This window comes from Capsicum annuum, chromosome 1, assembly GCF_002878395.1.
Source record: "Capsicum annuum cultivar UCD-10X-F1 chromosome 1, UCD10Xv1.1, whole genome shotgun sequence".
In the NCBI taxonomy this organism is placed as follows: domain Eukaryota; kingdom Viridiplantae; phylum Streptophyta; class Magnoliopsida; order Solanales; family Solanaceae; genus Capsicum; species Capsicum annuum.
In genome coordinates, this window is record NC_061111.1 from 575,780 (window position 1) to 587,736 (window position 11,957).

At 36.7% G+C, this 11,957-nt stretch overlaps 2 protein-coding genes across 2 annotated transcripts; one reads left to right on the forward strand and one right to left on the reverse strand.

Moving 5' to 3' along the window:
* The first annotated feature begins 298 nt into the window (after nucleotides 1–298).
* Nucleotides 299–1,543, forward strand: LOC107852018 (homeobox-leucine zipper protein ATHB-7). The gene is made up of 2 exons (XM_016697064.2): nucleotides 299–716; nucleotides 1,141–1,543. The coding sequence occupies exons 1-2, from the start codon at nucleotides 366–368 to the stop codon at nucleotides 1,423–1,425; spliced, it is 636 nt and encodes a 211-aa protein (XP_016552550.1). The 5' UTR covers nucleotides 299–365; the 3' UTR covers nucleotides 1,426–1,543.
* A 1,096-nt stretch (nucleotides 1,544–2,639) lies between these two features.
* On the reverse strand, nucleotides 2,640–5,087 carry LOC107863663 (ubiquitin-60S ribosomal protein L40). Its single transcript, XM_016709697.2, has 5 exons — nucleotides 4,821–5,087; nucleotides 4,619–4,705; nucleotides 4,234–4,336; nucleotides 2,917–2,983; nucleotides 2,640–2,827 (listed from the first exon to the last, which is right to left on the reverse strand). The coding sequence occupies exons 1-5, from the start codon at nucleotides 4,921–4,923 to the stop codon at nucleotides 2,801–2,803; spliced, it is 387 nt and encodes a 128-aa protein (XP_016565183.1). The 5' UTR covers nucleotides 4,924–5,087; the 3' UTR covers nucleotides 2,640–2,800.
* Between the last annotated feature and the right edge of the window lie 6,870 nt (nucleotides 5,088–11,957).

Here is an 11,957-nt window from a genome sequence, read left to right on the forward strand (position 1 = left end):
TAAAAAGATCTAATAATAACACTAAAAATATGTATACCTCGGAGATTCATATCATCTAGATACTAATACTCTACTAGCTCATTCTGCAAAAGAACAAAATTCATGTCTTTTTTATTGTCAAATGCCATTATGTAAAGAGGATAAAACAAGAGATTAACAACAAGTGTACCATATAAGGGGCCAGTAAGATCCTATACATATTAATAACACACCAAAGATAGACACCTAGTCTTTATTTTGTCATTACTAGAAGACATTTAACGGCCCACACCAAATATCAACACTCGTATGTATATATATATTTTAATAAGCATCTTATTATGAATCGTGCAACCTAGAAAACCACAGTGAGAACAGATGAAAATATGTCTATGGGAGAAATGCCTCCAACAAACTCAGACATTTGGGGTCAATCTATGTCAAGTAGTATCAAGAAGTGCAAGGACAGCATGAGAAGAAGGTTCAATGATGAGCAGATTAAGTCACTGGAGAACATGTTCTCGACAGAGTCGAGACCTGAGCTGAGAACAAAACAACAATTGGCTAGAAGTCTAGGACTGCAGCCAAGACAAGTAGCTATATGGTTTCAGAACAAGAGAGCTAGATCAAAATCCAAGCAACTTGAATTGGAGTATAGAATGCTTCAAATGAGTTATGACAACTTGGGTTCCAAGTATGAATTACTCAAGAAAGAGCATGAATCCTTGCTCCTCCAGGTAATTTTCATTTATTCTTTGTCCTTCTTGGGTATATGTGTTGTGGGGGGCGGAGCTAATAAGGGAAAATTTTGTTGGCCTATAAGTGTTAACTGTGTGACCATCTCATCGAAAAGTTTTTGTTGAAGAGAGCATATTTTTGTTTACTTAATTATATATTCTCAACAAAATTTATCCAAAGATATTCTTAACACGATGTATGATGTTGACCGTCTTAAGGCCAAGCATGTACAGTTTCCCCAAAGGCTTCACACCATTAAGTGTATTTATTACTACACCCAACAGACTAGTGTAGTGGCATCACAAGTTTAAATCCAACGTATGACATTTCGGATTTTATTGTATGAATTGCTAGCTGCTCCGCCACTATTGAGGATAAAAGGGCTAGAAAAGCTAACACTAGAATTGCCTTTTATCTTTATAGCTGCAGAGACTTAGAAAGTTAACTGAAAAGGGTGGCACTGAGGAGATTCAGAAAGATGGGATCAAATCAGAAACAGAGCAATTTGCACCAGAAAATTGCAGCGCTGAATTTGGCTTACCTTTGTGTGAAGACAACAGGGGAATTGACTACTTGGGACCAGAATCTGATATTCTAGACATGGCACAAATAGCTGATGGCTTATCCGAAATTGAAAACGAATACAACTACGAGTCGAGAACGTTTCTTGATAATTCTGGTTGTACATCACCATTGTGGGAATTTTAATGTTGCAAGTTTGCTGCTGTTTCAAAACCATTTTGTTACTAGAATCAAATGAATTTAAAACGATGAATAGTGGAATAATCAGATGTAAATAAGCATAGTTAAACCTGTTTGGCACCAAGCTATTTCTTCATAGTCTAATAAGAATACAAACAACCAGAGATGTTAAACCAAAAGAACCTCGCGCACGCACTATATCTATATACGTCATACTTTCTAGCCTCTCGAAAAAGCCCCTCTCCCTTATTTTGAGTCTTTGCGCTTCTTTTGCTTGCACACCAATCCAGGGACTAAGGGGTCCAATTCTTGCCTAGTCTAAGATCCAGTAAGGATGCCATTGTTTTCTTTTGAGAAAGAAAAAACAGATAGGCCATAGCATCTGCCATGAGTCATATATTTGTATTTACTCGAATTAAAGATGGTTTAAATAACCTTAACAGATGGATCAAATTCCATGGAAGCAAAGCTCATGACTGCTGCATTTTCATATTCATAAGTACTGCATGCTCGAAGATAGGGGTATATTACATTCTTCAGGCGTAGATATTTGATCCTCGGATTCAAGATATCATATACTATTTAAGTAAGCTTAGACAAGCACAGATACTTATATCGCTTTGCTTTCTCACTTTTCCAAGACATTAGTTCGTCCAAGAAAAAACAGGAAAGTAGGCCTTTATTACCCACGATGAAATGCAGAATGATCAGAGTGTGCAAAAAGTGACGACCTATTAGGTTGACTGACACACTTGCTAAGAGAAAAGGTGTAGAAAGGAATTGCCCCAGATAGAAAGTAGGAAGTGATGTGCAATATATGTGGGAACAAGTGAAAAATGTATCTGCACTTTCTGGCTCAATGAATGGGTAGAGTGAAGGTAATTGCCAGGCTCAACAAAGTGAGGCGAGCAATATAATATTTACCATTCAAATCTTGCGACAGTCAAATCACCAATACAAACATTATGCAAAACGAAATCGAAAATAGACTAGAGGACAAGCAATATATGCAAAACGCTGCAACAACGTTAAGGCGTTTTAAAACCCTTCATTAGATCATTGAGTCGACATATTAATGTAGTCATTTTTAGTCAAATTTATCTGAAAAGTGGATGTTAAAAAATATCAAGCAAAAGGATTAGGAAACGAAATACGTTCAGGAGATGCAATATTTTGATTTTGTTTGAGATTTATCAGAAAACATAACACAACACAGGAAATACTAATCAAAATAGCTCAAAATCTTTGATATAAGATCAAACACAAATCCAACAATGTCTTTAGGATAAAATTTAACAGGCAAACCAACAATATATCTAATCAGTTTCTCAAGGATCTCAACATCAGCAACTACATGTAGACAGGAATTCAAAATCGGCATCTACTTGATCTTCTTCTTAGGCCTCAACTGCAAAGCCAAATAAACGATACAAGTTAGTCTGCATCTAAAGGGCAAAGAGCTAAATGTGTGAAGTCTTGAAGAGTGATGAAATGAACCTGGTTGCTGTGTCCACACTTCTTCTTGCGGCAGTTGACAGCACGGGGATGCAAGCGAGCATAGCACCTTTAGAAATTAACAATTAGAAACAAACAAGCAGTGTCTTAAAACCATACGAAAATACAGTTTGACACCACGGAAAATTTTTCCCACCGCCCGAAGCTATTAACACATCAAATCCTGTCCACTTAATTTTGCTGGTTCGTCTTTGACCATTGAATGTTTGAAATAACAATGCAAAATGGTGAAATATTTCGTGGTTATATAACTATCAATTAACCTTGAAAAGTCATCACAACTATCAATGCACTAGGTAACACACCCACATAAACTAGAAACCAAGTCACGATCATGCTGAATTATACATGCTGCAGGCTTCTGATGACTAAAGAGGAGTTCCTCACCGTAGTGTTCATTAAGATATAATAACATGCGGACCTATGATTTATCAACTTGATTGGAAGAAACAATAAAAGGTTTTATGCGAGAAAACGTAGGCATCAGTCAACATGTGAGGTTGAGTCCAGTGCTCGGTGCAGTATTGGCCACTGGGCCAATGAGGAATTAAACAGTACCCTAAGATATTCATGAGTCTGAAAAAAGGGGTACTGTAAAGGACATGTTCTACCATATAATGCAGGGACAAGGCTACTTGTAAATAGGAGGGAGAGAAGCATAGAAATTACAACCAATTGAGAGAAGACACTCATTTTTCACTTTCACAGACCAAACTAAACCACATGTACAAACAAGGAGAGGGTGCCAAGTATATTCGTGCCAGGTATAATAATCTATCAGACAGACAAATCCAATTCATCTACCTCATGTTGGATGATTATTTAAGAAAAAGAGAGAACAAGTAACTTTAAATTCCATAGATGAAATGTTTATGGACACCTCATCAAACTTTTTAAAAGTGTAAAATACTCTCCGTTATACAAACAAGTATTATCCCTGTACATCATGAAGACTTCTATCTATTTACATAACAGTATGGGTCATTCAGAATAAAGGAAGTAAATATGCAGGGTAAATTTAAGAGATGAAGTCTATGGACACCTAGTTTCTTGGTACACTACAGAACTTAAAAATTTATACGTCTAAAGTTTACTCTGAAGCTTCCATCACATTGAAAGATGCGAACAACACTACTCTGATAATGTTCCAATTCAGAACAAAATAATTCTCTAGATGAGCTTAACAAACTAGGATACTAGCATTAGGTAAAAAATGCAGTAACACATATCAGGAGAACAAGCGCTAATATGATTGACCATATAACAATGGGCAAATCATTAGTTCCATGAAAGACTTACTTGCGGCAAATCATCTTGTCCTGATTGTACTTCCTAGCCAAAGCCATCAAAGAAGGCTCAATAATTCCTCCACGAAGCCTCAACACCAAATGCAAAGTAGACTCTGCATGTATTCGCATCCAAAATCAATTCCACATAAAAAAAGGCATCAACTTTCAGCTAAACTAACAATAGCAAATTAAAAAAGGCACCAACTTTAAGCTAAATTAACAACAGACCATTAAGAAAACATCAAATCGTCGCTAAACTAACAGCAGCTCATGAAAAACTTTTAGCTAAACTAACAACAGCTCATGAAAAACTATTAACTTTTGGCTAAATTAACAATAGCCCTAAAAAAACATCAAATTTTAGCTGAATTAACAATCAATAAATTGAACTATACCTTTCTGGATGTTGTAGTCAGCAAGAGTGCGACCATCTTCAAGCTGCTTACCAGCAAAAATCAGCCTTTGTTGGTCCGGTGGAATTCCTATAGCACAAAAAAATTACACACACAAAATCATAAGCTTATACGCTCAATAATAAAAAAAAAAAAACATGAATGCATTTGAACATATAATATAGAGAGTAGAAAACAACCAAACCTTCCTTGTCTTGAATCTTAGCCTTGACATTGTCAATAGTGTCACTGGATTCGACCTCTAGGGTTATGGTTTTACCCGTCAGAGTTTTCACGAAGATCTGCATTTTCGCCGCCTCTCACCACCAAGCTTTCACTCTTCTTATTTGCTGTTCCTTCTTCAGCTAATGCTTTTATACGGTAGGGTTTACAGTTGGATGACGGAAGCCCCGTTGGGCCTAGATTGGTTCTTCGCAGTAAATGGGCTTTTTGGTTGGATGAAGAATTGGGCCCAGCTGGGACAAGCAATTGGAGTCCAAAGGATATTTATCAATAAATTGTTCTCACTTTTTGAAAAGAAAAAAATAAACACTAGTAAGGATTTAAGCTATAGTTAATTAAAGAATAAATTAGCTAGGTACAACAATTTAAGCTTCAAAAATGACATCTTCCTATCCAAATTCAGTAACACATTTCACCTTTGCCATCTTATTTTTTGCTCCTTTTTGTTATTGTTACAGAAAAATAAGTAAGTCAAATATTATTACTTTCATTTGGATTCTTTGTATCATTTACAAAAATGATGACAGATTACACTTCCGATAACTAACGATTCCGAAATTTTCAACTTAGTCTGATGTGTCATTATATATTAACCGATATTTTTATTGAATGACAATTTGGTTTATGGAAGGACTTTATAGAGATTATGGCATGAAAAATACTTTCATTTGGATTATAACATGTTTAGTTTGTATATGAGTATGCGAAGTCTTAAAGGAAGTTTGTGTGAGGCAGAGATATTTCCATTATACTATAATCTGTTGTGTTATGTTAGAGTAGAAGACGATCGAAAATCGAAAGAAACAATCTACTCAAACCCTAATTCGTTTGAGAGAACAAAGAGAAGAAAGAGAAAAGCTTTTGATTTCTAGAAATATCTGTCCAAAACTATTCAATGTAATGGATCTACATATATATACATGATACAGTTGGGCCGGGTCGGATGATTTACGAGTAAAAATAAGAAAGGCCCAATTGATGTAATTGATGAATAACCCATTTCAGCTAACATACGTCAGTCCAAGACTAAAAAGGAAAAATGTATATACATGCAACTATATGTAACTATGTAATTCCAACCCCCCCCCCCCCCAAGCTGGAGGGTGTGTGCACAACAAGCTTGGCAATAACAGCATGATGAGCTGGTCTAGGCATAGGTTTGGTGAAGACATCTATTAATTGATCAGCAGAACAGACGTGGTGCAGGGATATAATGTCAGCACGAACACAATCACGAACATAATAGCAGTTAATCTCTCTATGCTTCGTACGCTCATGAAAAACAGGATTACAGGCTATGTGAAGAGCTGCTTGACTGTCACAATAAACATGAACATGATGAGAAATACAAATACCAAAATCAGATAATAAGCGTATCAACCAAGAAACCTCAGCCACAACTTTTCGTAATGCTCTATATTCTGCCTCAGCTGATGATAAAGACACAGTAGGTTGCTTCTTGCACTTCCAAGAAATAGGAGAGCCATCCAGAGTGACAAAATAATCAGTCATTGAACATCTAGAAATAGCACAAGTAGCCCATTCAGAATCTGAGTAAGCCAGTAAGCTGGGATCAAAGTTTCTATTGAAAAGAAGCCCAAGATCAAGGGCATTAAGCAAATAGCGCAACACATGAATACCAGCCAGAAGATGAGGGACCTAGGGAGCCTATAAAAACTGACTCAAATGCTGAACAGCATAAGATATGTCAGGGCGAGTATGTTGTAGAAAATTCAACTTGCCAATAAGTCTACGATAAGTAGAAGGGTCAGTAAGGGGAGCTCCCATATCAGTAGCGAGCTTCAAAAAAGTATCCAGAGGAGCAGAAACTGGAGAGTAATTATCACAATGAAATTCAGACAATAGGTCAGATATGAACTTCTGCTGGGTCATGAGATAACCTTGAGGATGAGAGGTTATCTCTAAGACCAAGAAGTAGTGAACCAGACCAAGATCCTTGATCTTGAATTGAGTATCAAGAAAATGTTTCAAAGAGTCCAATTCAGCCACATTGTCCCCAGCAAAGAGGATATCATCAACATAAACAACCAGTATAGTAAGGGAACCATCAGCACACTTTGAAAACAGTGAGTAATCATTCTTATTGGATGAACAACCCCGCAAAGATAAAGCATGAGACAACTTAGCAAACCATTATCGAGATGCCTGTTTTAGATAATAAAGAAACTTTTTCAACTTACAAACAACAGGGGTAGTAGTAGGGACAGATGAAGTAATAGACAAACCAAGAGGTGGTTTCATGTAAACCTCCTCATCCAAATCACCATGCAAAAATGCATTGTTAACATTAAGCTGATACACAGTCCAGTTCTTTTTCACAGCAATAGAAAGAAGAACTTTGATAGTGGTGAATTTGACCACCGGAGAGAAAGTTTCATGATAGTCAATACCCTTTTTTTGAGTGTCCCCTCGAATAACCAGTCGAGTTTTATACCTTTCAACTGAACCATCATATTTATATTTGATTTTATAGACCCACTTGCAAGAAATAGGTTTTTTATGAGCAGGTAAAGGGACAAGATCCTAAGTATTATTGGCTTCAAAAGCCTGGAATTCCTGAACAATGGCATCTTGCCAAGTAGGGTGACAAACTGCCTGCTGAAAATTCTAAGGTTCATGTGTTGGAAGTGCAGCAGAGATATCCTTGGATACAGAATTGCAGACATAGTTAGAGAGATAAGAATGAGTAGATGAGACCCTAGAGGACCTCCTAGGAAGAGAAGGAACAGGTGGAGCAGATATAGAAGGATCAACATGAGTACTGTGTTGAACAGGTATAGAGTAAATAGGAGGAGGGATATCTAGATCAGGAGAATAAGAAGTAGAAAGTGATGTATACGGGGAATAAGGAAAAAGATGTTCATGGAAAATGGCATCTCTAGAATAGAAAATGGAGTGATCTGAAAGATTGAGTAGTTTGTAAGCTTTTTTACCACAGGGATATCCAAGAAAGTGTCACGCCCCAAAATTTCATCGGGCCGGACTGGCACCCGAAGCCGAGAAGGCCCAGAAGAACCCGTTCAAATATCTGTACTTTCACTTATATGTCACCAAAAATTTGGACAGCACTTCGTTGCATATAGAAGGGTATAATTACCTGTATCAGCACAACACGCACAAATATATATATATATATATATATATGGGCCACCACATATACAAATATAACATCACTATATAAACTTTCATGACTTTACCCTTCCTTATGTCTACAAAGCCTCTAGGATATACATAACATAACTAGGGTCGGGACAAACCCTCCGCCCACACATGACTCCTGTACAATAACAAAACATACGGGACCGACTCAGAAAGCTCCGAAGCAAACTGGAGCTCACCAACAATAGCTGTATGACCTGGCTCCTATCTAGGCTGTGAATGAGCTGAGGTACCTGTGCCTGCAGCATGAAATCCAGGTCTCCGTGGGGGACGTCAGTACGAAATATGTACTGAGTATGTAAAGTTGTAGATAATCACATATGATATAGGAGCTCAATAGAAATCAGAATCAAGTGAATAAGTCGTAATAGGAGTGGACCACACTTACTAGAACTTGTGACAACCTGCACATTGTATTTATTCAATCACTTTACCTTCGTTCTTATCGTCTTTGTAATCATTACTGTACTGTACTGTGACCATTAGGCTGCCTCCAGTACATATCAACTGGGATTGACCCATGCTAGGCTTATGCCCCTGGGATACCACCCATAAACACATAAATAGGGATCGACCCATGCTAGGCTTATGCCCCTGGGATACCACCCGATAAGAGAGAACTTCCATCACTTAGTTCAATTAATCTTTGAGATTGTTATTTCGGTCGCCACCACATTTTTGATACTTTGAAACAATGATACATCAATGGGAACCAAGTAATAGACCTTCTATACAATAACGATGTAATAAAGACTCATTGGTACATCAACAATGTGTTTCAGAATCATCAATATCACAACAATGAAATAAGAGCCTTTTGGTATATCAATGAAACATTTTGACACTTTATAGAATGGAAACAACTTCATTGGTAACGTAGAACAATACATGTTTTTGAACAACCTCGGAATCTTACTTGATGGAACATTGGTGTTTTCATGCCAAAGAACATTGTTAGAGTATGCTTTACATACCTCGTCGTAGATTCGGATACCAATTCAACACAACTTCCCGCCTTTACAACTCACTTATCTACAATGAAATGTTTGGCATCTAGTATTAGCAACCCAACACCACAATTCTCTTTCATAATTCCATACAACCAATATTTGCAAAGCATTCCAAAAACTAACTTGAACAATAGGTTTATGTGTGTGTGTATATATATATATATATATATATATATATAATCATCATTTCAATACCACATCATCACACCAAATCCCTTCACAATTCAACATAATCCAACCATGCACAAGAATAATCTAACATCATTTCCAATCATCTTTCAATAACAATCAAATAACACACTTCTTATGCTCACATGCATATATATACATATCCATATAAATAACACCAACATAATTTACATCCTTACCATAAAGTGGCCCTTTTGATTTCGAAGTCCTGTTGGCACAAATAAGGGGTGCTTCTTGAAGCCCTCGAGACGGTGAACACAACTACGGAATCAATTTGGATTTTCTACGGTTGAATCACAAGATAATTGGAGTTGAAATTTGGCTAGGGTTTCTTAGTCTTCAATAATGGATGATAAATAATGGATATGAGGCTAAGTATATGTATATAATGACCAATTTTCGTTCATGAGGTGATGGAAAATGACCATATTGCCCTTAAAATTTTAAGTAAATCCGAATCTGTCCATGGTGGACTGTTTTGACAAGCTAAAGTAGATCGACCATAACTCTTTGCTCCGATATCAGATTTGGGTGAAATTGGTATCGTTGGAAAGATAATTCAATGGGCTTTCATTTTATATAAAGTAGGTCATCCAGTTCGTCATGTACAAGGAGTTATGATCGTTTGAAGTTGATCCTAAAAATCTATTTTGAGAGGTTAAAGTAAAACGAGTATAACTCCTTACTCATACGTTGGATTTGGATGAAACCAATTACATTGGAAAGAAGACTCAAAGATCTTTCTTTTGATAGGTCGTATCTCTCCCAGTTCATTATATTAAGGGAGTTATGAGCGTTCAAAGTTGACCCAAAAAACTGGCAGGCCTTAGTAGTTTGTGTGCAGGAAATTTTCCTGCACATTTACTATTCACCATATCCCGACCACCGTTTTATAGTTTCGAACGTGCTCGATTATATCCGAAACTTATCCGTTTTTGGAAATCTTTATATCGTTGGAAAGCTTAGTCAATAACCTTCGTATGGAACCATCGACGGACAAATTCCGGTATAGATAAAATAAAAAATTAATTTCATATAAATAAGACCAATACACGTACTTGAATACGCCAATACATGTACTTGAATATGGGGTGTTACAGAAAGACACATCTTAAAGATTCGGGTTTGAATTTATCTTTGCCAAGAGAAGAGGAATGAGCATAACAAAGACAACCAAATGATTTAAGATGGGCATATGAAAGAGGAGTATGATGAAGTTTTTCAAAAGGAGAGATATTATGGAGAACTGAAGAAGGAAGCCGGTTGATTAGGTAAGTAGCTGTGAGAACACACTCACCCCAATATTTGGTTGGGAGGTTGGATTGGAAAAGTAATTCTCTAGAATTTTCAAGGAGGTGTTTGTGTTTTCTCTCTACAACACCATTTCGTTGAGGTGTGTGAGAAATGATAGTTTGATGAAGAATGCCATTTTCAGCAAAAAAGGAAGCAGCTTCTGAACTGCTGCCTAACTCATAGGCATTATCAAATCTAAAGGACTGAACAGAAGTGTGAAAGTGTACTTTGACCATATTCACAAAAGCTTTGAGGATAGATAATGCATTTCATTTAGATGATAGTAAATGGGTCCAAGTAGCACTTGTAAAATCATCAACTAATGTAAGAAAATATCGGAAACCATTATATGTTTGAGTGTGGTAGGGACCCCAAATATCAATATGAACTAATTGAAAAGGGGTTGTGGTGTGGATGGTACTATGGCGAAAAGTAAGTTTATGTTGCCTTGCCTTGGGACAAACATCACAAATGAAGTTCTGAGTAACAGAAAGTTTTGAGTGCAAAAAAGGAATGTTTTTCATTTTATAATAAGGTATATGTCCTAATCTTTGATGCCAAAACAAATTCACTTTATTATCAAATTGAGATGAAGTACAAGAACTGACAATACTATTATTAGAGAAAGCAGGTAAATCAATGTGTGAAGCAACAACAGAGATAGGACTTGAATCAGGTGCAGATGGTTCAGCAGCAAAGTAATATAATCCATTTGAGGCTCTACCAATTTTCAGTGGCCTCTTCAGAGAAGGGCCCTATAAATAACAAGCAGAAATAGAGAACATTACTGAGCAGTTTAACTGTTTAAGAAGTTGATGTATTGAAAGAAGGTTGAATTGAAAGGATGGGACCAAAAGGACATTATGTAAAGTGATATCATGTCTCAGATGTATTGAGCCAATAGATATTACTTTAACTTTGTATCCATTTAGTAAAGTAATTAAGAGAGGTATGGGCAAAGGTTTTAAGTCATGTAAGAGGAATTTATGAGGAGTCATGTGGTTAGAAGCTCCCGAGTCAAGGATCCAAGGATGTTTTCCTAACTCTACAGAACTACTGACATGAAAACCTTCAAAACTTGAAACAATGCCATTTTACAAACCTGCAAAATCGGCAAAACCAGATGGTTCACCTGCAGCAGACTGTCTAGAAACCATGGGAGAGACATGTGCTTGTTAAAACAGAGTCATGAGATGTTCATATTGTTCTTTACTGAACCCGTGTGATGACATATCTTGTGAAGATAAGATAGAACTGCTAGTACTGTTCGAAGGACTCTGAATAGGAGAATTCATCATTTGTACACAAGAAGCAGCTGGTTTCTTGTTCTTAGTCAACTTGAAATCAGCAGGAAACCCATGAAGTTGATAACATGATTCAATTGTATGTCCAGGCTTTTTGCAATACTTGCAAGACACAATCTAATT

What these genes read in the sequence shown, in the direction of transcription:
- LOC107852018 (XM_016697064.2), top strand. Translation starts at nt 366, where the DNA reads ATGTCTATGGGAGAAATGCCTCCAACAAACTCAGACATTTGGGGTCAA. An exon ending in ATGAATCCTTGCTCCTCCAG is followed by an intron (nt 717 to 1,140) that starts GTAATTTTCATT and finishes TTATCTTTATAG; the next exon opens with CTGCAGAGACTTAGAAAGTT.
- LOC107863663 (XM_016709697.2), bottom strand. Translation starts at nt 4,923, where the DNA reads ATGCAGATCTTCGTGAAAACTCTGACGGGTAAAACCATAACCCTAGAG. An exon ending in GACAAGATGATTTGCCGCAA is followed by an intron (nt 2,984 to 4,233) that starts GTAAGTCTTTCA and finishes TAATTTCTAAAG; the next exon opens with GTGCTATGCTCGCTTGCATC. An exon ending in AGTGTGGACACAGCAACCAG is followed by an intron (nt 2,828 to 2,916) that starts GTTCATTTCATC and finishes TTGGCTTTGCAG; the next exon opens with TTGAGGCCTAAGAAGAAGAT.